The sequence below is a fragment of the Drosophila ficusphila genome, unplaced genomic scaffold, assembly GCF_018152265.1.
Source record: "Drosophila ficusphila isolate 14025-0441.05 unplaced genomic scaffold, ASM1815226v1 contig_414, whole genome shotgun sequence".
Taxonomy (NCBI): Eukaryota; Metazoa; Arthropoda; class Insecta; order Diptera; family Drosophilidae; genus Drosophila; species Drosophila ficusphila.
In genome coordinates, this window is record NW_025064328.1 from 19,933,446 (window position 1) to 19,957,721 (window position 24,276).

General features: G+C 42.8%; 1 protein-coding gene across 5 annotated transcripts in view; it reads left to right on the plus strand.

Moving 5' to 3' along the window:
- Window positions 1–23,533, plus strand: part of LOC108089654 (ecdysone receptor) — a 91,083-nt gene extending 67,550 nt beyond the window's left edge. For all 5 annotated transcript variants that reach the window (XM_017188025.1, XM_017188024.2, XM_017188023.2 and 2 more), the window contains 4 exons: window positions 19,579–20,096; window positions 20,211–20,354; window positions 20,414–20,566; window positions 20,630–23,533. In XM_017188025.1, coding sequence (XP_017043514.1) covers window positions 19,579–20,096; window positions 20,211–20,354; window positions 20,414–20,566; window positions 20,630–21,730 — 1,916 coding nt within the window. In that variant the 3' untranslated portion in view covers window positions 21,731–23,533. The remainder of the gene's footprint in view (window positions 1–19,578; window positions 20,097–20,210; window positions 20,355–20,413; window positions 20,567–20,629) is intronic.
- The last annotated feature ends 743 nt before the right edge of the window (window positions 23,534–24,276 follow it).

The window sequence follows — 24,276 nt, forward strand, 5'->3', positions numbered from 1 at the left end:
GAACTAGCACTGAAGTCCGGATCAATTGAAATACCAACTATAAGTTAGCTTAATTGATTATAATAATAGCTATGCTATTCTTTACTTCCACTTGTTCAAGACGTTATTGATTAACTGGATGTTTTCGTTCTCTCTTTACAGGTATGTGTACACTTAGCGGAAAACCTCGAGCGAGCCCTTATCAAAGTTTTTCTGATTACGTCCGCGGAGCGTCAGCGAGTAAGCCCAATGAAGTGGGGGATTGCGGGGGCGGCGGGGAGGGGCGTCTGATAGTGCGTGCCTGAAAGTAGGTCAGCTAGCTCGACCACGACAACAGCCATTAGCTATGAATTCTCGAATTCGCTCAGCATGAGGCGCCCACGCTCCAAAACGACGAGGCTGAGATGCAAGCGAAGCACCTAGGGAAATGCTGGAAAAACTTTTTCACAGCTGCGCTAAGTTCTCGCTCACTTACCTCTCTCCCCTTTACCCCAATCAAAAGCGATAGTAAATGAGAGTTGCTGCTGGTGGCAATTTCAATTGAAGATGTCTTGCGGAGTACGGTTTCACAATCAATTAAGGAAGTTATGTCCCCCTCCAGCAAGGCAAACGCAATCGTTTCGGGCTGTATTGTATTACTCGAACAGCGCACACAATGACCTGGAAAATTGAATACGGGTTTACTTTTCTGGCGATTTCCATCGTTTGATTTGTTATGTGCTGAGTTGAGCATTGAATTCAGTTCTTAGAGTTGGCTCATGTGACCCGTTTAGCAGTTTGTCTAGCTTCCCCTTCTAGACAAACTTATTGATAGGAAAACTATAAAAGCTTGTGATCACCATTGCTTAATGTAGGAGAAGAAGTAAAAAATTAAAAAAATTATGGTTTGTAGGTATTTCAAGAGATTAGATCAGAAATCGAAATTGTAGTTCGAAAATGATTTCCATATTCAAAGGCAGGCAATCGATTTATCCACATTAAATAATCCAGAAGTTCAGCGTGTTGGCCTGGACACTTATTATTTATTTCTCAACGAATAAAGTGCAAACTATTCGTTGACCCGAATCTGTCAATTAACCCAAACGAAGCAGAAACATGGAAGCCAAACACACCGAATTCGGCCCATCAGAACTGAGGGCCTCCAGAAATAGGTCGGGAAGGCCGGCCGGTGGTCTCTTATCGGTGTCGGCTATCTGTTGTCGTTGTTGTTGTTGTTGTTGTTGTTGGTATTGTAGCCCGGAACGCATCTTGCGGCAGGCCCAAACAAACGGAACCTAAATTGCCGGCCGGGCAGCAACAACTATATATTATATCTATCTGTACCGCGGAAAGTAGGGCAGCATTCGGAGCACACGAATAGTAACCCAAATTGGGAACGCACACGCATTTCTGCCGCTCACCGCAGTGCGTGGGTGGAAGCGGGACGGCAGGAGAGCGTGGGAGCGAGAGGGCAGGCGCCGTCGATTGTTGCGTTAGGCGTCATCTTTCACTCTTTCGTAATGGGCAAAAAAAAGGTGATTAAGGCACTTTGGCCCAACTAGAACTCGCTCCGAACCACCATTCACCGGCACGCACCTCCGAGAAGTGGAGGGTTTTCGTAATCAAAATAATTTCAATTTATTTCCTCTGCTTTCACAAGTGAAAATATGAATGGGAACGCTTAGCGATGCTCTTTCTCTTTCCCTCCTCGAACAGTCACTTTATAAGAGAATATAAACAAAACACGAGGCTGGAACTCTCGTACTATCGCGCTAATCTTTTGCTATAAATAAACAAGAAACGGGTTAACAATCATAGAAAAGATATATTTCTTTTCTATGAGTGCCTACGTTTAATATTTCACTCAAATCTAGTCCTAATATTAGTTGGACATGTAGCTTGGGATAAGTAAAATTATTTATGGTAAAAAAAATGACAGCTAAGCATTTCAGAACGTTTAGATCAAATGCCAAATACTCAATCCATCGGCTCTGGAATCTGAATATGTAAATGGCGCCGAGAAGAGACAACGAACTAACTACGTTATGATAGGGCTTTTAACAACATACTCGCATTTCCTATAAGCCAAACGTGTTTATTTCCCTTTGTTCAGAGCCATTTAGCCTTCACACCTGGCCAAAGAGTTCATGAACTGGCAGTCGGGTTTTGTGTTCACTTTTAACGATTTCGGTTAATTCGCGGTCGTCGCTGTCGCTATTTTTCGTTTGACTCATAGCTGGGTTCAAGTTCAGGGTCGTCGGGGCTGGTAAAACTGCAGGCTGAGAAGTGCGGAAGTCCCAGCAATAATTATTTTAATTAGTCGCAAGGCATAAACGGACTGAATTTGCTAGTTAGTTAGTTAGTTTAGGTCGGTTCGTTCAACTTGGGGACAGGGTTCGCACCAGATGGGCCAGGGGCTTGTGGGTAATTGAGGTTGATGCGTTATTTGCGTGCTGCGAATCAATACTTTGGTCCGGCCCAGCTCAATTGGTCTAAATACATGATTCGGGTCCGTCTAATCAGGGTTGTGAGAAAGCGCGAGGGAGAGGAAGTAGGGAAGTGACTGTCAACTTTCGCTGCCCAATTTTGTTTGCTTCTCTCGACGTCGCTGTGTGTGCTTGGGTTTATTTTTTCGGGCGTCGATGATAACACAGTGCCCCACAATCGTCCAGTTCGAATTGGGGTTAGTGCCTCTGTATTGGTGGGCGGGAGAGTGTGTGCGCCTGTGCGTGTGTCTCTATGCGAGGTACAGTGTAGATATCAGTTTTTAGCTGATAATGCACATTTGTGCTATTTATTTTGCCATAAATACACTGTTCTCTTCTTGTTCTTAATATAAACAATATTCCGCGGCGCCCTCCGCGTTCGCCCCTCCGTTTGATTGTTCCCAGTGTTTTCTTCGGCTCCATCGGCCTGATAAGATAAGGCGACTGGGCTGTAGTAAATATACGGAAAACGCATACAGAGCTGTCGCCGACTGGAAAGCAGATTGCCTTTGCAAAGTGGAATGCACACTAAAATTCCTGCGAAGCGAAATGAAAGCGAAATCATTCGTTCGATATTTGCGCGCATGGATTTTAATTGAAATTCATGAAACTAAAGTTATTTATGCTTTAACTCTTGGAATCCATTAATACTTAATTAACTTCTTACCTGCATTATGACCTACAAAATCAATGTGACTCCTCAAATGTAGGATGATTACTATCACATTTGAAACATTTTTTGTTTGCCACTCAAAATCTATCTGGTTTAGCATTTTAAAATATTTTTTACCGACAAAAATCGGTCAACAATTAGCCCAATTACTCGCATAATATTGTTTCGCTCATTATTTTTCTGTGCTAAATGTTTTGTTTGTTCAGTTTAAACAATAAATTCGTGCCGTTGTCAGGGCTTAACCTTGTAACATTTTATTTTTTGTATTTTTTTTAAATATTTTTTCTAAACAAATAACCAGGCAAGTGCGTGCTTATTTAACATTTCATTTTTTGTCTACATTTTGCGGCTTACCGTTTATTTGTTAAGCCTGAGCTGTCTCATTTTTTTTGCAAAAACCTTCATGAAACAACAGCTACAGCTTTGAAAAAAAAAAAAACAAAAACAGCAGCACGAGCAACACCCACCACAGACAATCGATTGAATCAAAGAAATTTGTAACGCGAAACTCTCAGACTTGGACTTGAGTTGGAGATAGCCTTCAGCTCTGAGCCGGCGACTGATGCCTGCGGTTAGAGCTGACACACTTTCAGGCACTTTTACTTGAATGTCTACGGATATTTTATATAATTATGACGATAAACGCACTCGCCCCAACTGGAGTGTGGCGAGCAATCAAGAAATTAGTGGGTATTGCAATTGGCAACCTCCCACTCACAAGCCAATGCCGATTGGTAGCTACTTTCTTTTTCCTCCTTGAAATTACTGTCTGGAGTTTGGACTCAGAAGTGGGATTGATCTGATGCTTTGGAAGGGTGGATGGATATTAAAGAAACTGCCAAACTTGGAAACGCGTTGTAAACATCAAATTCTTGTGGCTTTTTTAAATAAACATCAAACATTTTTTTGTTGCACTAGAATGCTTTTTCTGATCTTTCTGGCCTAATGGCTTAGTCGTGGACGTGGTAGCTTGTTTTGTAAGCAGTGATTTTGATTTTTGTGTTGTTTTGTGTTGATTTTCTCGCTGGTGAATATAAATCAAGCCAGCACGGTCAAACAATTATTTTCGATTCGCATTGACGAAAAAACGCAATGCGTACTTGAATTCAACGCACACATGTATGTACTATACATATGTGCTGATTATATAAAGTACATACATATATATCGATATATGGTGGCCAAGTATAAGGTGAGGAAAGGGACAATAGGTCTTTATATATATTCATTGTTTTGTGTTTTGTTATTTTTGGGCTTCGCCTTCATTATTTGCAGTATTTTTTCCTTAGCCACAAAGTGAGCGATTTCGAAGTGGGTTAAAGGGGTGAATGGGGAAGGGCACTGAGTTTGGTGGGAAAAAACAAACATTAAAACGTTGTGCGAAAAAATCAGTGAGTATTAATCAAGACACGTGTTGATGACTTTGACTGCTTCGCGTCGGAGGAAGGGCAAAAGATATATGTACAGATATAGTCAGTGCGACCGAAACCGATGAACAGATCTGGGAGCGCACACTTGCTATATATCATACTAAACAATTCACTGTACAACACCGCGTAGGTAAAGGTCAAAATCGCAGAAATTTGCTGTCGCTGTAAAAAAAGACTGGTCGTATTGCTAATGTACCGTTAAAAATTGTTTAATTAAACTTAAGGTTTTGTGGGCTTTGTTCAAATGAATTTTGGCAGTGGGAAGGGAAGCAATATATCATTAATTTGATCTGCTCATGACAAGGTCAGTGTCAGTTTGCAGGGCATACGATCTGCGGAGCAAACTTTCTTTGTTAGCCAAACTCAATCCGAAAAAGCTCAATCTCAATTGAGCTGTGAGGTGTCAGAGCGCTTGATAAGCCATCAAGAACTTCATTATGTAAATTGGTACTTTCCTACCACCAATTAAGTCGAACCCATTATCTCATTTCGAACCGCTTCCATAAACTTTCAATTATTACGCATACGCCTGGTATGACTTTCGACTCAGATAAAAGAGAATCAGCAGAACGATCGTCTAACAAAAGCAAGTTGTGCTTTTGTAATTCCCATCAGGTTTACCAGTTACCAGTTAATTTTTGTTATTTTTATTCTGATTGTTATGGTTGTTGTGGCTGGTAACAAAAAATCGTTAGAATTTCGCTGGCCAAAACGGCCGTTGACCCGCCCGGCTCAAGGTTAAATTTTGATGCGTAATAAAGCAACAAATACAGCCAAAGACGTTTCACACTTTTGGCTCAAAACGTGTGCGCTGGCCACAAAAATAAAGAAATAGAAATAATAATAATACAACTTCTGTGCGTGCTATCCGTCCCGCTTTGACTATAGTTTTGCTATTTTAAAAATTCTACTCCACTGTTGGCAGAGTGGTCGAGGGGGTGCTGGGGGGCGGTAGATTCGGAATAGTAAAATTCGTTTCCACGTTTTTGGTTCTTTCTGCTGCGTCAGCGCACACGCGATTTCTATTTGCTATTTGCTACTTGCTATTGCTGTTGTGCTGTTTCTTATTTTTACTCTTGACTATTCTTATGGCTTTAAATCCCTTCCAAAGTTTTGTTAACTATTTTCATTTGTAATTACGTGGTCGAAATGATTATGATGTCGATCATTATCACTCCCATTCAATGTCAAAGCGAAATTTTATTTTCTGTTTACCTTAGAATTATATTCCCCTGCTCCTCATTTAGACTTCCCCTTTTTCACTCTTTTTGTTGATTTTAAGCCATGTGTGAGCTGAGCTTTTGTTCTGTTTTTCTCCCTTTGTCTAACCAAATTATAATTTTTGGAGTGTGTTTGTCTTTTTTTTTTCTGTTAAAATAACAATGCCGCAATCAAAAGTGATTTATTAAATTTTTTAACCATTTTTTCCATTCCCTTTTGCGGAGTGTAGCTTTCTATGTGTTTATATACCCGGTACTCTTTATACACCAGTATTTTGGGAATATTGTGTCCATGAAAATGTGTATCAGGTTCTTTCCGTTTTCCATTTTGTCCAGGCCTTCAGTTTGTTTTCTAAGTCTTTTGATTTGGATAAAGTCAATAGGAAAATTTTATAACCCCATTTCGTAAATAAACAAAAAGTTCTGTGGACAGCAAAACTTGTTTAAAACAATAAAAAGCAAAAAAAAGTTATTTATGGAAAAAATATGTCACAGAAAGATTTAACGCAGGTGGCAAATCAATTAGCAACCCACCAGCTGGATATGTGTAGGCAACTAACGGTATTTACTCCACATTTGAGGTTTCGCCAAATCGAACAAATCTTTTCTTTGCGTGGGCAACAAAACTCACAGCCCTCTGCACCCGTAAACAAATTATCCAATTGTCTTTGCCACATTCCATGACTCCAACCCATAAAGTTTGGATTATACTTATAACCGACTTCCGTAGGCTGGCAGAGAGAGAGAGCTGAAAAGCAACGATGGCATTGGCAATGGAAACAAATAAGCCTTTAACTGAACAGAAACCTTAATAACCCTAATAAACCTTAAATGGTAGCAGCTAATATCATATAGTAATAGTAACAAACATACAATATGTATGTGCACACAACTTCCTCAAATAAGTTGCAACATTTGACGGGCTTTTATCAAACTTATTGTATAAAGAGGATAGGATTCCGATATATCTTACCCAAAACGGATCCTTTTTAGTGGCATAAACTATTCTGTGGCTGATATCTCTTCTTGTGGAGAACTCCTTCCAATTGCCGATCAAGATCAAGCCACCTGCCGTCAACCGGAACCGGAGCTCAAAGACGCATTTTCAATGAGTTTGCTGCTGTTGCTTTTTGCTGTCGGCCAAAAGGGCAGAAACGGCCGAATGCGGCAGCCGTCGCTCGACCAAATTTATTTCAATCCTTTAAGCACTAATTTTAAATTAGATTCCAATTGCTGTCGTCCTCGCCGAGGTCTTCTGTCGTTTCTGGCCCTCCAGTGCTGCCCGTCCTCGAATTGGCAGCTGTTGCGGTTCCATTGTGGCATCTGCCTCGCTCCGCTCTTCTACTTCTACTCGGGCCGAGACGGCTAAGGCTAAGACTGCCGGTCCTGGCTCTCGGCCATTTATTTATATTTTAAGTAGTTTGCAAACGCTTTGATCCTTTTTTTTGAGCTCTTGCGATTTTTATCGAATTTGAACATTTAATTGGCAGCAGCAGCGAATGCCGGACAAAAGAACGCAACAACTGCGGACGAATGCAAAACATTTGCTTGCAATTTTCCACGGCCTGCTGGACTGCTGGCCTGCCTTATCTGCATCTGACTAATAATTGGCTTTCGGGCATAGAGAGTGTTCATTTATCAGGCCACGCTCGGGCTCACGCAACTCAATGTCAAAGTGGATCGCTCAATTACTCATCCTCGCATATTACGCATGCTTACTGGGCGTCGCCAGCAGGAAAGGAGAAAAATATTAATGAAACGAAATTTAATAACTCACGCAACGGGAAAATGCTTGGAACCAGGCTTGGTTTGCCAAGCAAAATGTGGAGTGAACCTATTCTATTATTATCCTTTTTAAATCAAAAAGCTTGTTTGTCTACCGACAAACCTAGGCCCACAATAAAGGCTGACAAGGTACCTCACAAAAAATGTACATCAAAATTAAAAGCCGGTGACAAAATTCCGCAAGCTGATTGAATGCAATTTTTAATCTATTCAAAGACCGCTTCGCACAAACTATAATTTTTGTATAACAATAGATGCTAAAATAAGTGGTCAATTGTGTTTCCAATTTCTTAATTCCTGCACAGTTGATTAATTAGTAACGCATACTTTGGGTGTGACATCCTTGGCTAAATAATGGCCGAATTCCATGCAACTCATGACGAATAAAACCCCCTTCCTAAAATCTTAACATGAAATACCGAAAAGCAAATGAAAGAGGCAAGCGAAGCGAGTTAAAAGTCGACAACACATGTAAAATGTGACATCGAAGGGGCCAGAGGTTGGAGGAGAGTAATCGGAAAGGATGTGGATATGGACTTTGCATTCGGTTGACTTTTAAAGCCCAACACACTCTGGGGAGACAAACAGACAGAGCCGAATCGCTTACATTTTAAAGCTTGTGATCACACCCAAAAAACGAAGACCCTGACATTAAGCAATTTTTAACAAGAAAAGCATTTTTGAGATGGGTTTGGTTGTGAAAAGGGGGACTCGAAATGCATTTTCATTCGACGCTGAAATTGAATCATTTTGGCCAGCAGAACTTTTGCCAAAAATGCAAATGATTCGTTTAGGTAGAAGCGGTACTTCGGAAACTTTGACCCAATCTCAAGTAAAGAAGTTGTCGCAAAGATTTTAAAGTGGAAATGAAACGAATGGAGTGAATGCAAAAATATGCATGGACCAATAAATCAAAACTGAGGCTCATTTAGCATTTATTGGACCCGGTCCTCTTTCCCCGATCTGTCCAATCTGAGTATGCAAACACATACAACATATAGAGAACTCTGAGTTTGTACCCCGAATGCAAAGTCAAAGTCATTAAAATGTGCACACACAGAAGGAGAAGACAAAAGGCACCAAGAGTGGAGGAAATTGGTCGGTTGTTTGAGCAAAGAGTGACAAAGTTTGCCTTTTTTTAAAAAACATTTCCATACACGATCAAAAATCGTTTCAACAGGAAATAGGATTCCCCTCCAAAAAATGTTCATTAAAACCTTTTCCTAAATATATTTTAGCGTACAGTTCCCTAAACTCCATATATATTTGTGCATATCTTTACCTCAATTACACATTTTTGCAACTTTCTGGCGTAGAAATTCGATTTGCAAGCAAAACAAAAAAACGCGCGAAAAAATAAATACGCAAGGAGAATTGAAATTCTACACAAGCAGCAGAGACCAAAATATTTTTTTCTTTACATTTATTCTTTCGTTTTCTCGGTGGTTTATTTTAATTTGCTTTTTTATTTAAACTCTCACTGAAGACAAGGAAAGACTCTATTAACTTACATAAAAGTTTGTAACTGGATAATCCAAAGTGATTAAAATTAAGCTAAAATTTATTTTATATTTTAAAATCTATCTTTAGTAATTTTCATGTAACTCTTATTTGAATGATCCTAGAGTAAATTCCCGAAAAATGTTTGGGAGTGTATAGGCGCGTTCGGTGTTATTGAATTTATAGCTTTTGGTTTCATATTTTTGAATTTCCCTTTTTTTGCATTTCTGTCCATCCTTCGTGCACAGCGGGCAGTTTTTGTTGCTGTTTTAGTTCGGCGGGCAAAATAATAATTTTTACTTTGAATATGTCATGCACATATGTACGTACATACGAGTATATGCTGCACGGTTGGCGTTGCCAAAAAAAGAAAAAACTGAGATATTTCATTAATCATTTTGCAGAAAATAAAGACCGAAATCCCAAAAAGCGAGGCAATGTTTTTGTTTGTTTCTGATTTGCGCTTTTGAAGAGCAAAGCCAAGCCAAGTTCAATAGAACTTGTTTCGATCTTAGCGCCTAAAACGCACACTCACAGAGTCTAAGACGAACTTAGCCAACATGACGAGGCAATTTGAAGCGAAGGGGGGCCAAGCTGATGCCTTTGGGCTCTCTTTCAAGTCCGGACATGGAGCTCGGGACTAGCGCGAAACTTGATTAAAAATTCAAGGCCATGTTGTGGCACAAACGAGCGTTTGAAGCGATGCGATACGATACGATACGATACGATACAATACCATACAATACGAACTGAAACGAAACGAAACGAAAGCACGTAGACCTGCCAAGACAAGACCAGACCAGACCGGAGCGGACCCCAAAGCAGACCAACCAGATCTCGGGCCCGACCAGATCATGTGAGTCTGGAGTTGTGCTGTGTTTAGAAAGCGGCGGTGCAGCCTGCTGCTGCTGCTGCGGCCTGTATCTGCAAGATACGCGGGCCGAGATGGAGATTGCGATCGCAGCGCGCTCCGCTTGCCCAGTGCACTCGTTGCACTTGCCAAACCTACTTAGACTCTAAAACTAGTTGCGGGCTGCCGCCGCTGTCTGAAAGTGGTTTCCATTTTAGCCGGTCCATGCGAAAAGCCTGCCACGGCCACTTTTGCTTTGCTGCCACTGCTTGCAGTTTTCCTTCTCTGGGTTTTCATTTCTATGCATTTTATGGATTTAATGCTGAATTATTCGCAATTGTTTGCATCGCTCTCCGTGTTTTTATCTCTTCTATTTTTCGTATTTCATTTTCAATCCGCGGGTTTAATTGGGCTTTATTTAATTGCCGCCAGGTGGTGGGCAAGTCCCCTGTAATGACAACTGACCATAAAGATCAAGCCGAACTTGACTGCGATCTGTAAGCGGTACATAATCTGGAGTGGCGATACAGTCATCTTATAAAGCATTTTAGTACTCTTACATACATTCAAGATGGTATTATCCAACCCTCGGCGGAACTCGTTTAGTAATACTTTCGAGCAATTACACAGTGCTCCGAAGCTGTTCTGTAACATTTGACAAACTGCCAACCATTTGGCCAACTCTCCCGGTCCCTTGATAGCTTCCAAAGAAACTGCCTCCCAGGGCAATCCAAAGTCTGCTAGCCCATCTTCCTATTGGGCTTGGGGTTCGTTTCGCTTTTTGCTACTGCGATGATGATAATAATGATGATGATGCCTGTGCCGCCTGTGATGATCGCATGCTTATAATTAGTAGGAGAAACACTCGAGCTGACGGCGATTTCAGCGATTTCAGAGTTCTCGCTCGGTTCTAGATGCTCGCTCGCGATGTTTTGCCTTGGCGTCCGGTTTTATTTACCGGGCCAAGAAAATCGCTTGGCTTGGGCTCCGGCTCTTGCCTGTAATCAAAGTGGCCAGCGGAAGTGAGCCGGGCTGTGAAGTTCAGCTTGTTTTTTCTGCTTCTCGCTGCCGCGGAAATGTAATAGGAGCTGCATGTGCTAGGTCGACCCACCATAACCACCTAACCATGTGCTGTACGAAACGCCTGCTCATTTGCATCTCTGTTTCTGCTTCTTTGCAGGTAATGACACATGACAACCGCCGCTCTGAAAATGGCAAATCAAATTTTCCCTTTCGCGGCCAGGTAAGGCCCACACGGTGGGCTGGTTTTGTTTTGAGTCTGTGCCTTGCGTTGAGCACTGGTATCTAGTAAGTGGTATCTGCGCACCTATACGTATATGAACTTATCTTTGGCCATCGACTCCCACATCGCACACACTCGAAAATAGGCATTCGCAGCTGCCTTTGCGCAATTTCTTTTCGAGAGCAAAAACATTTGACAGGCAGGCAGAAATCCTATGAGTGACAAGTTGCCCCTTGACACACATTTTGTCATAGCAACGCCAAAAATAAAATTAATAAATTGTTTCCGATAAAAAACACCAGCAAACAAGTATGCTCAACAATTGGCACAAAACTGAAATCGGTGGTCTGAACCAGACAATTTGGCTGCTCACAAAAAAATATATCCACGAAAAAAGTTCGCAATAAAAAAGGTGGCAAGTGGGGGCTGTTTTGGATTATTAAAAAAACGCAAATATGGAGATTCATAAGCGGAGAATGATGCTATATACAGAGTCTACCCGCTTTAGATTCTGCATTATTTCGGTCTAGTATCATACTTTAATGATATATCCCTGAATATTATTGACTCAGTAGAAGTAAATAATTAGGTACATCATTTCAATTTCCAACAGTCAGAACCAAGCTCATTTTGAATGTTTAGAATTTCTTATTTCCAATTTTATTTACCTTTGGTATAATTTAAATGTTTATTATGAAGTTGTGGTGTTAAAGAGACATTAAAAATCACCTTCAGGTCGTTTACCATTTAGCCCCCGAGCGATCGAAGTATTTGTACTCGGCTTTCATTTAATTTTGCTTACCACTGCACAAACCACAAGTGGAGTTATTAATCGGGAATCATGAATTTAAAATTCCTGGAAGTGAGTTTTGTAATATCGAGCGAACGCCTCACCCCTCACCCCTTCCACCGCCACCATCCCCCTCTTCCACTCGAGAGGGTTTTTCGGTTCGTTTTACATCCAAAGGCGACGTCGTAATGTAATACGCTGTAGACGAACGCTCATGCGAAATATGTTTTGGCTGCACTCCACAAAAGAATTTCCCACAATGTCAAGTGCCAGAGAAATCGCGTATACGCACAGTGGGCGGCCGCCGGCAACATTCAGCGCGAAAATGTTTTACCTGCCAAGTCAAGCATTAAATGGTCGACTCTTTTGGTCGGAATAAGTTATTGCAATTGTCTGCTTTCCGAGCTACCTGCTATTACATTTTGGCTTTCTGTTGGTGCATTACAATGCCAAATAATTTGAATGTCCTGAGTTGGCACTATTAAAAAAAACTACAAAGTTGCTACCTATCAATATCTTGTAATTTTGGGAAGTAATAGTAGTGGCAGTAGTAGTATCAAGAATATTTGTTTTGAAATGTTAACTTTTTAACTGTTAACATTGCAATTAACGCTATAAATTCTCCTATAAATTTATGTTGGAAAACTATTGGAAAAACCCTGCGGAAAGAGCTTCTCCCTTTTTCTGTTTCCCTTCGACTGCCTCCCCGTTTCACTTGGCATTTCCATTAATGCGGCTCGCATTGAATGCATTATCCGACGCCCTGTCGACCCCCTGCCCCCTGCCCACTGCCTTCAATCCGCCCCTCTGTGCGAGACGTAAATGACTTCAAGGACGAAGACTAGCCCACGCTCGTCAGACGGTTGTGATAATAAAAGACAGACAGAGCAACAAGAACTGGTACTTGCTCATTGTGTGTAGAACCTCGTTCGTTGCTCAAGAGCCAGAACAACGTCTGTTGTTGTCCGTGTCGCGCAATAAAATCACTGACCAGCAACAATGTGGCTGATATTTAATAAGTCTGCCACCGAGGCGACGACAAAGCCGCACAAATCTCTGGCGGGTGAGTGGGAGAAGAGATGCTGGGCAGCTGGGCAGCTGGGATGCTCGGGTGCTGCATAACAACATGTTGATAATGTAATAACAATAACCATTAAATGAAATGCCAGACGAGGGCGGCTAGGTGGGAAGCCGAGAGCGGGACAAAGTCGAACTCGACTTTTACCTACCGCAACAAGGTCGAATTGAAGCTCAACTATGGCTATGGTTAAGGTTCTGTGCCGTACCGTGGCGTACCGTGCTCAGCGTTTCATTTCGTTATTTCGCTTTTATTTTTTCACATTTAATTAAAAACTTCCGTTCGCTGGAACTCCAATAGCGGCTGCCGCAAACCCACCAACTGCACTTGTGTGCCTGATTTTGCATGGCAGTTGAGGAGAACGCTTCACTGCTCGCATTAATCACGTTGGAGCGAGTGGGGTGTGTTTGGCAGGGGAGGTGGCTTAAAGTGATAACGTGGAGCAGAAGAAGCAAATAGGAATATGGCTGACTTTGGGGGAAGCTGTACAGTGCTCACTGACCTACCTGACTATCTGAGCCCTAAAGAAACAAACGTTTTTTACGGAGCATTGCGTTTTTTATTCGAATAAGAATTTAAGAAAGTAAAGAAATTAGTTAAAAAGTATATTTGTAGTAAATATAAATAATAATGTATATACTTTCAATACAAGTACAATATAGGTTCCCGCTCTTGCGCCATTGTCTAGTTTCAGTATCTTTTTAAATAAGGGTTAATATATGCCTGAGCACATTTCTGAGGGTCTCCCCAGAAAAAAACAACAAAACAGTCGCGACGCGTCTGAATGTGACGCTTTTGTTAAATACCCTGAAACTTCTTCAGTTTTTGCCCATCTATTTCAACTCTTGTTCCTACAGTATTTTTTATTTTTTCCTAGCTTGCTTTTGCTTTGTGTTCCTAATGGCTTCACTCCATTGCCATTTGTTTCGAGCTCCATTGTTCGGCGGGCTGGCTGCTTTCCTTTTGCCCATAAGTGTAACAGCCCCACCCCCCCACACGCCAATCCCATATACTTTAATATCTGTTTGGGATTGCAGTTGGCCAGTGTTGGCAAGCGATGGCGGCAGGAACAGTCGCGTAAATAAAGCATCGCACATGAGCATGGCGAACATATGTTGGCTATAAAAAGCAATTGTAAACAAATCCTGTGTCCCGCACACTGATGCAAGTCTACATGAGACTTTCTGGCTGTGTATGTATGTGCTGCATACAAATGCTATATCATTACGAACGGGGACGAAAAAGGGGCGGCTTGCAGTGGGGCAAAAGTGGCATATAACACTGCGGCTTTGATGTATATAAAGCGTCAAGCGGCAGAGCGGGAGAGCTGGTTTAACGGATAGTATAGGGCGAAGTCATTAACGGCGTCAGAATGCTCAGATATAAAAGTACATTTATCGGAGCTAGAACCTAATGCAATATCATGTGTATTTTTGAAAAAACCTCAATGAATAATAATCTATGAATAGTTTTCAATCCGATTATTTTCCCACAAACTGAGATAAGTAAGTAGTAACACCATCTCAGCAAAATGTTGTATTCAAGTATTGGTAAGAACATTCCAACGGAAACTAAAGTCGTGTTATTTTCTCCACTACTTGCTTAGACAGCCATTTTGGAGTTATAAATGGTGGAAGCTAAGATTGCGTCACCTTCTAGTGTTCTCTAAATGAAAATCAGTGGCTCTTTCTAGAATGGCGCAACGGCAACAAAGCATTTGAGGCAAGAAGAAGCGGAAAAGCAGCCATATAATGCGTTCCGAAACACACGAAAGGTCATGCGACGACCCTCGTCTAAATGTCGACCTGGGCTCAAAGTAGGTTAAAAATCATTTTTCAGTCACCTATTGCACACAGTGCACCCCCTTCCCTCCCCTCCCCACCCCTTCCGGATCCGGATCCAGATCCGAGTCCGTGTTCGTGTCCGTGTCCGTGTCCCTGCCCCTGGTCAGAAACAAGAAAGTACATGGCTAGGCGGCAACATGCCAACGAACTGAAAAAATCAATTTTTCAACCATATAATCCCAGCACAGAGAAGGCGTAGGGAGCGCTCGGGTTTTGGGGGTGGTGAAACGTGCCTAACAACTGACAAACTCGTGCAAAATAAATTGCAGCCTTGCACTAGAGAACCCCCTGAAACAAAAAAACGTGTGCAACCCCAAACAAAGAAAGAGATGGGGCATTGCGAGCGGGAGAGAAAGAGATGGAAAAAGAGAACTGCAGACAGTGCATCGGACATGCGCTCTATGTGGTACAGTTTTTCAACTCCGGTTCTACGAGTTCCCTGCTCGAACAGTCCCCAAAACCCTCCCAGAAGGCGGACTAGGTTGATTTTGGCCCTAGCTACTCGGCTGGCTGGCCATCACAAATCATCCTAGCTACGGCCAAAGCCAAGGTGGAGCCACCCGGCCCAACCCCCCAACCACCTGAAACAACCATCCCCGTGGGGGAACTCTGCAGTTTCGGTGGTTAGTTGGGCCTGCTCAACTTGTTTTGATTTAGGGTCGTCGGCTCCCGCATGCTTATATAATCGCCTGCAATGTCGACGTAGTCAAACTCAGAATTCATTTGGTTGATAAACAAACGAGCGATATGTATATACAGAAATGTGTCACTGATGTGTGGCGGGGTTTATTTTGGGATTAGCAATGTTTATCACTTTTTAGATTTTCATAGTGTTTTTGAAATCTCTGATTATAGTTAAAGGTTGACAACTTATTTTAGACTGTAGGTTTGGCTTTTTTCGAACATAAATGTTAGGTTTTTAGGATTTCTATCTTTTCTTGCAATTAACATAATTTATCATTTCAGTTGGGTAGTGGCTAATTTAAAGACACACTATAAGTGTGGCCAGATTAAGCCAAACATTTTTATCAGATGGATCCTTGTATTGCTGACTGTTCAATGAAAACCAACTTCCAACGAAAGTTACTAAAATTGTAATAAAATAAATATTAAAGCTTTTTATATTTAAATCCTTGATCTTAAAAGCAATTACTTTTAAAGCATTTTTACAATAGTTAAAAAGATTCAGGGCTTATGTAAACATAATATAAGCAAAAAGTTAAACAAAAGTTATTTTAAACAAGGTAATGCGTCCCTTTATTTGAAAAATTAATGGCACCGTGAAATCATATTGAGATGTTACGTTTCCAACCACCTTACTTGTAGCACTTAAAACAAGAACGAGTCGATTAAAGAGCAAGATATCGAATCAATCGAAATTATCGATATTATTTCAGCTTCGCCTTTTATTTCTGGGCTTCAAATCGTTAAAGCAAACTTCGACTTGTCAGACTTTTCAATGGCTTTCGGCTCTACTAGACTTCAACTTGCTAATACTGGAGAGGGGTTGCAGGAGGGGGCACCTCCGAACTTATTTACTTTGGCTCGCTGTTCTCTGCACAGAAGGCGCTATTTGCTCAGGCCTCCTTTCTGCCTCTTCGTCGCCTCTTTTTATGCATTCACAGAAAACAAGCCGCTTAAAAATATTGCATTCACAGTACACACACACACCGGTTCAAGCAAAATGCATACAAAGAGACATTTTCGCTATAGAATAGAGGTGAACAACAAAAACAACAGGAGCAGTAACAAAAAGTTTCGTTTCTTTGCCTAGAACAAAAAAGTGTGTGTGCGAAAAAAGCAATGAAAAGCTGAGGCGAAATGAGATGCAGAATGCAAAATGCAGCGGACGAAGCCAGAAGGGAAAACTTACCTATACCACTGCGGAAGCCTGTGCGACATGCAATCGGCTCTCCCGCTCACACATACACATGCACACGCAAAGGGGGTTGGGGGTGACTGACGCCGACTGCGCTGCCCGCAGTGACAGTGGCAATGCCAAAGGCAAACTGCATATTTTCGAGGCCTACATCAACATTTTTCAGCTTTTTCAGCAAGGGCGTGCAACACGAGGGAGACGGCACAAGCAGACAGAGAGGCACGGAGTGAGCGAGACGGAGAGAGGGTGTTTGCGGGAGAGCGAGCGAAACGCAAAAGAGCGCAGGCTGCTGGGCGCCCAGTGATGGGCAACCTAAAAAAAGCTAGACATCTGCATTTAATAGCTGAGCTTAAGCTAGTTATACTATGCAATGCTATTAAATACTATAACTGAAAAAAGATAAACGAATATATTTCTAAACGACCTAAGACTCTTCAAATTTGTCATGACTGAGGAATGTGTGACCTTTTAGTATATATTGACACAAATTAATGTAAACTGATCCAAATGAAATATGCTTTTAAAGTACGGCTCACATAAATTTAGGATCGCAAACCTTTCGCTTAAATGGTCTGTGCTAAAATGGTCTGTGCTGAAATGGTCTCTTAAAGAAGAATTAAAGTCTAATTTTGTTTCGAAACTCACAGATATTTAGCATTATGTTTATTCCTTCGGCGGAGTCTGAACTCCGAAACCACGACTTAATCGATATTTTTTCATTTGGCGGGCGAACTGCCAGCACTGAAGTGTGGAGCTTGTGGGGCTCTGGCTGCAGTTGCTTTTCGTGGCCACGTTCATATATGTATACTGCTGTAGGTTTCTGCCCCGTCCTCCTCCTCCGGATGGCGCTGCCTTGGCCCCCAGTCGGCGGAGTCGCTGGCATGCACTATGTGGGTATGTAGTGCGGAATGGCGAGCGGAGACCGAGCGACTAAGCACAATAACACAATGAACTCCGAACGTGGGCAGCTCCAAAGGGGCGGCTAGATGGCGGTTGGGCGGCTCGGGGTGTCTTTTGTGCTTCGCTGTTGCCGCTTTGGCGTCCACTTTTTCATCCATTGCCGTTCTGCCTTTGTTTCTTACCCGATGGCGTTTCGCTCCTCTGCCGGCGTTGCGTGCGATGGAAAATGTCTTTTCACGGATGAAAAATGAAATGCGGCCCTCTGTGGGTCCGTTTGAATTTGGTGTTTGTAGGCAAGCTGCATTTCAGCGTAGGGAAATAATTACCGACAGTCATGAAGCTGGTGGTGCACACGCTCAGCTCTCCGGGGCCCAAGGAACTCGCGGTTTGGGCAGGTGGTGGTGCAGCTTTTCCAGTCGCCTGGCGCCCACTTAGCTGTGCTCCATTGGACCTGCAGCGGCGATCCCGTGGGACGCAGTCAAGCCCCTTCTACCGTGACATTGCTTGGAGGAGCCGGTTTCTGCAGCAGGTTTTTACTTTTAGCCGGCCGATTTCCCCGCCGAAGCAGCGGCAATTTTCCACATTTCTACTTTGGCGCACATACACAGGCTCGCCGCTCGAGTGGAGTGAAAATGCAGTCAAGTTGGCGTCTACCCATTTTCCATTTTCCATTTTCCATGAGCCGCTGGAGCAGACAAAGTTTGCATGACGCCGTCGCTTATTTCATTCGCTCCTCTGACTGCTCCTCGGCGCTCCTTCGTTCGCTGGCAGTGAAATTGAAACGCGGCGACTGCAGCAGGGGACGGAAAGTGGCCGTGGGCCAGGAGCCAAGACAACGGGGCGTATGGGTAATATTTATGGCCATACGCCCCGTGGGCAGAGGAGTGGAGAGGAATGGTTGCGAGAAACTGTGTTAAGCCGACAATGCACTGCGTTGCACTCGGCTGCAGTTGAAGCCCGAGAAGGAGGCGGGCGCACTTGTGGCCAAGTGACGTCTTAGCCGCTTTGGCTTCGATTCCTGCTGCTTCTTGTACTTTAGTCAAGTGTCTGATACGTGTCTTGGGCCTGCCTTCTACTGCCATTGCCGCTGCTTCTGTCACTGTCGTTCCCGTGGCAGTTTCTGTTGCAGTTGCAACTGCCACACGAACTCGTGCCCTGCCAACGCCCACTCCCGCCCCTCCCGTTCAGACCCCTTCTAACTGCCGCTCCTTGCCACACAGTCAGTGGCTATGTGGGGAAAACTTGCACTTGATATTTCTTTATCTCGTTGAGGGAGTGCTGCGAACGTGACTAGTTGCAAAATGTGTCTCCAGCGCCATTCATAGTTCGAGATCCCCACTCAGTCCCTTCTTTGGCGGTTATCGATAATAGGTCTTGATGGTTATAGACGGAAAGTATTATGAAATTTTAAACTGAGTACCGAGAAGTGTTGCCTGAATACCGATCTCCAGAATTGTAGGAGGGATCATCTTGAGCAGGGAGCCCTTAACAACAGGTCCATTGAATTAGTTTGACATCCGCAGAACCGTCAATAAAATGTTATATACCTTTTAAAACTTTTGAGAACAATCTTCCAGTATCAACGGCGCTACTCCCCTGTCCAAACAATACTTTGGTCGATTTTGCTGGTTGGGAATAATTTCGTGCCCCACTCCGTTGACTTTGAGCGTACACGTAAATTGAATTTTAAATTTCTCGCGGGCATTGGAGGGGTGGTCGCTGCCAAACTCCGTTTGCCATTTAGCGGATACGGCGACGCAGATTGGCAGGCAAACGAGCTCGAATCGAATTCGGAGCTTGGAGCTTGCAAAACATGCAAATGGCGGAGAACATAGAACCCCGCCACCGAAAATTTATTTATTTGGGTCTAATGTTTTATGGATCGCCTGCTGGAAAAGCCATACTAACGAGATTCGGTCTCCCCTCTCCCTCTCGCCAACAGGTCGCGACGATCTCTCGCCCTCGAGCAGCCTGAACGGATACTCGGCGAACGAGAGCTGCGATGCGAAGAAGAGCAAGAAGGGTCCTGCGCCGCGGGTACAGGAGGAGCTGTGCCTGGTCTGCGGCGACCGGGCCTCCGGCTACCACTACAACGCCCTCACCTGCGAGGGCTGCAAGGGCTTCTTCCGGCGCAGCGTGACGAAGAGCGCCGTGTACTGCTGCAAGTTCGGGCGCGCCTGCGAGATGGACATGTACATGCGGCGCAAGTGCCAGGAGTGCCGCCTGAAGAAGTGCCTGGCCGTGGGCATGCGGCCGGAGTGCGTCGTGCCGGAGAACCAGTGCGCCATGAAGCGGCGCGAGAAGAAGGCCCAGAAGGAGAAGGACAAGATGACCACGTCCCCCAGCTCGCAGCACGGCGGCACCGGCGGCAGTTTGGGCTCGGGCGGCGCTCACGACTTTGTCAAGAAGGAGATTCTCGACCTGATGACATGCGAGGCGCCCCAGCATGCCACTATTCCGGTAAGGATTCATGCTAAATTGGTGATAGTTGGAGTCATGCCGGATGAAGTTGATGGCTTTGAGACCCCTTGTCAGATCCCTGTGTAACATTCACTCTTTGTCTTTCGTGTACAGCTACTACCTGATGAAATTTTGGCCAAGTGTCAAGCGCGCAATATACCTCCATTAACGTACAATCAGTTGGCCGTTATATACAAGTTAATTTGGTACCAGGATGGCTACGAGCAGCCATCCGAAGAGGATCTCAGGCGTATTATGGTAGGTCCTGCGGCGGTGCTCCAAGCGCACGGGGTCTAAGCTCTTCTTTTTCCTTGCAGAGTCAACCCGATGAGAACGAGAGCCAGACGGACGTCAGCTTTCGGCACATCACCGAGATAACCATACTCACAGTCCAGCTGATTGTGGAGTTTGCCAAGGGTCTGCCAGCGTTTACAAAGATTCCCCAGGAGGACCAGATCACGTTACTGAAGGTAAGTAGCAATACCGATTGGCCTGGGAGGACTGCAGAGCTAACTCTGCTCTTTTCGCCATAGGCCTGCTCGTCGGAGGTTATGATGCTGCGCATGGCTCGTCGCTACGACCACAGCTCGGACTCGATATTCTTTGCGAATAACAGATCCTACACGCGGGACTCGTACAAAATGGCCGGCATGGCCGACAACATTGAAGACCTGCTGCATTTCTGCCGCCAAATGTTCTCGATGAAGGTGGACAACGTCGAATACGCGCTACTCACTGCCATTGTGATCTTCTCGGACCGGCCGGGCCTGGAGAAGGCCCAACTAGTCGAAGCGATCCAGAGCTACTACATCGACACGCTACGCATTTATATACTCAACCGCCACTGCGGCGACTCCATGAGCCTCGTCTTCTACGCCAAGCTGCTCTCAATCTTGACCGAGCTGCGCACGCTGGGCAACCAGAACGCCGAAATGTGCTTCTCGCTCAAGCTCAAGAACCGCAAGCTGCCCAAGTTCCTTGAGGAGATCTGGGACGTGCACGCCATCCCGCCCTCGGTCCAGTCGCACCTGCAAGTTACCCAGGAGGAGAACGAGCGCCTCGAGCGCGCGGAGAGGATGCGCGCCTCGGTGGGCGGTGCCATTACCGCCGGCATTGACTCCGAGTCCGCCTCCACTTCGGCGGCGGCGGCGGCGGCCCAGCATCAACCTCAGCTCCCTCAGACGCAGTTGGAGGCCCAACACCAGTCGCAGACGCAGCCGCAGCTGCCACCTCAGCTGCAACCTCAGCTGCAACCTCAGCTGCAAGCGCAGCTCCAGCCGCAGCTTCAGCCGCAGCCACAGCACCTCCCCGTTTCCGTGCCCGCCTCCGTGTCCGGCGCCGGTTCCGTGTCGGCGGTGAGCACGAGCAGCGACTACATCGGCGGCAGTGGGGCCATAGGACCCAGCACGGGGGCCCCCTCCGCCAGCAGCATCACGTCAGCAGTGCCCCCCAGTTCCACCACCCCCGCGGTGGCGATGGGCAACGGAGTGGGCGTGGGCGTCGTCGGCGGCAATGTCAGCATGTATGCGAATGCCCAGACGGCGATGGCCCTGATGGGCGTGTCCCTGCACCCGCACCAGGAGCAGCTCATCGGCGGAGTGGCTGTCAAGTCGGAGCACTCGACGACCGCATAGCAGTCGCAGACGCAGCCGCAGCGCCACCATCAGACCCTCGGCGTTCTGCTGGATTGAGGAGCTCAGCTGAACCGATAAAGAGCTAGGGGAAAGGCGGACTTTGTCCCGCAGAGTTCGGAAGGAAGTGGATAATTAATGGACAAGCGTAAAATGCAGTTATTTAGTCTTAAGCCTGCAAATATTAGAGTTTAGCTATTAATCGTACGGTTTAACAGATAATACAGCCTATTAACCATTACACAAAAGCTTACTTGAAACAAGCTTCAACTACAATTGGACAAACGCGCTACGGGACAGAAGGAGAAAAATTGAAAAGAGAACTATTGAAAACCATGAAATATAGAATCAATTCTGTTGTGGGCGGCCTTTAGGTTCAATCGAATCGAATTGCGGCTGCCCCACGATTACTTCTCGAATTTTGTTTTTCAATTTTATCCTCCGAACTGCATGTAAAATAGATCAGAAAAGAAGAACAGAAGGTAGAGAGGGTACCGAGGGAAGAGAGAAGAGAGTAAAGATTGTTTATATTTTAAAAATATATAAAATAATAAATATTAACTGTAAACTTAATGAAAGCAACTGTATAATATCTAACTATATCTCTAAATCCTTACTCCAGAGAAGCGAGTAAATTTGTTAAATGAAAGTAAACGTTATGATAATAACACTATCATTCACCGTAACTAAGTACATTTAAATTAATTCAAAACAAACAACTCTAAAATACACGCAAAACTTGGACTGATTTTATAAATATTTTTTATTCATAACGAAAGGCAAAAAATATTACGAGAAGCAAAAACAAAAATATTTTATTACGCCCTCCCTATATTTTTAAAAACGAGAATTTTAATTCTAAGATTCTATTAATTTCCACCCAAAAATATTTGCAAGCAAAAACCAAGAACCTTTAATATTGGCATCGTTTTTAAACATTTTTTCAAAAGAAAATTTTTATATTGAACTTTAGCAAATGAAATTGAAATTAAAGTGATTGGAGTCTTACTCAAAAACCAAAAGGCATCAAAAGGTATTAAGTCTATAAATAAATATTAATTTCAAATTCAACAAGCACTTTTAGGTGAAAAATAGTTTTCAATCACTTTGATAACAGCCACCCAATTACAACTAAACACATACACCAAAAGACTTCAATATACATTTATAAAATTTACATAAATAATTCAAAATTTGTAGGAGCGACAAAATTCAACAAATTTGGCAAAATCAAAATTTATTTTATGAAAACCAACTCAAAAACGTGCAAGTTTACTTTGGCAATTTTTATGTTAAAAAAATTTATGCAATTGATTTTGAAATATTTATATTATTTTTATTTTGCTTGAGATGTATATTTTAAAAAGTTTTCTAAAATTGTTGGCCTTATTTTAACTTAAATCAAATTTATTCTAATTTTAGTAGCAATTTGTGTTTGAAAATGAATAAAATTAAAGAACTGTAAAATATTAATAAAATTAAACGTTAAGTTAAAAGTGAAATTCTTTTATTGTGTGAAGATAAAAACCATCTTACATAGCTTTCTACTTGAATTGTGCAATTTTTTTACTTTTACTACTAATATTAGTTTAAATATTATTTTACACACACAACGCATACATACGACACACACACAGCCACACATGTAAACTTTTAAGTTAAATTAATTTATAAAGATGAATTTGTGTAAAGATGAATTAAAAGTAGCTTGATATCATGGATATATATGAAAGTAACTCTAATCAAACAAGCGCAAGCTTTCGAGAAAAGAATTCTAATTAAATGTAGCCTGCACTTTGACAAACAGAAAGCAGTGAATTATTTATTCATAATATTCGCAATTGGACGGAGGGAACCTTAAAGGAAAAATCCAAACCAGCGACGACACGGGCTCTTCAAAGTCATTTTAATTTTCGGTTTTTCAATCGGTTTAAGCTCGATTATTTTTATTATGCACTCAAGCACGTTCAATTAAATTTTTAAAAATATACATAATTCTATTAATGCATAACTTGTTTTGTAGTTCTACACGTAATTTAAAGCAGAGTCCTTTTTCGTACTACGAAATACTTTTACCTTTTTACCTAATTGCCGCAAGTGACATTAAAGCAAAAAAATAAAAACAACATATAAAATACATATATGTTAAACAAAACAACAAAAAAAAAAAGATGGAAACAAAAAAAATTAAAAAATCCAAGTGTTTTTTATTTTAGAGGTTTTTTTCGTTGTATTTCATGTGTTTAATTTTTGTTTGCTAAGGAAAAGATAAAAACTTTTGGGATGTGAGTGAAAGACTTATGAGCTAGAAATTCAGAATTTGAACAAAATTTGCATGCGATGCAAATGGCTGTGAAATTGGCTAAGAACGAACGGAAAATATGAAAAATTGAGAAATAAGTAAGCAGAAAACAGTTTTGTATCTTTTCTACATTGTGTTTATGATTGGTTATCTTTTCAATGGGAAAAACAACAAAGCTATAAAATAGCTTTAGGATGTAAAGTAACAAAAATAAGTTGCTGCAGAAAATTTCAATATAATTATATAT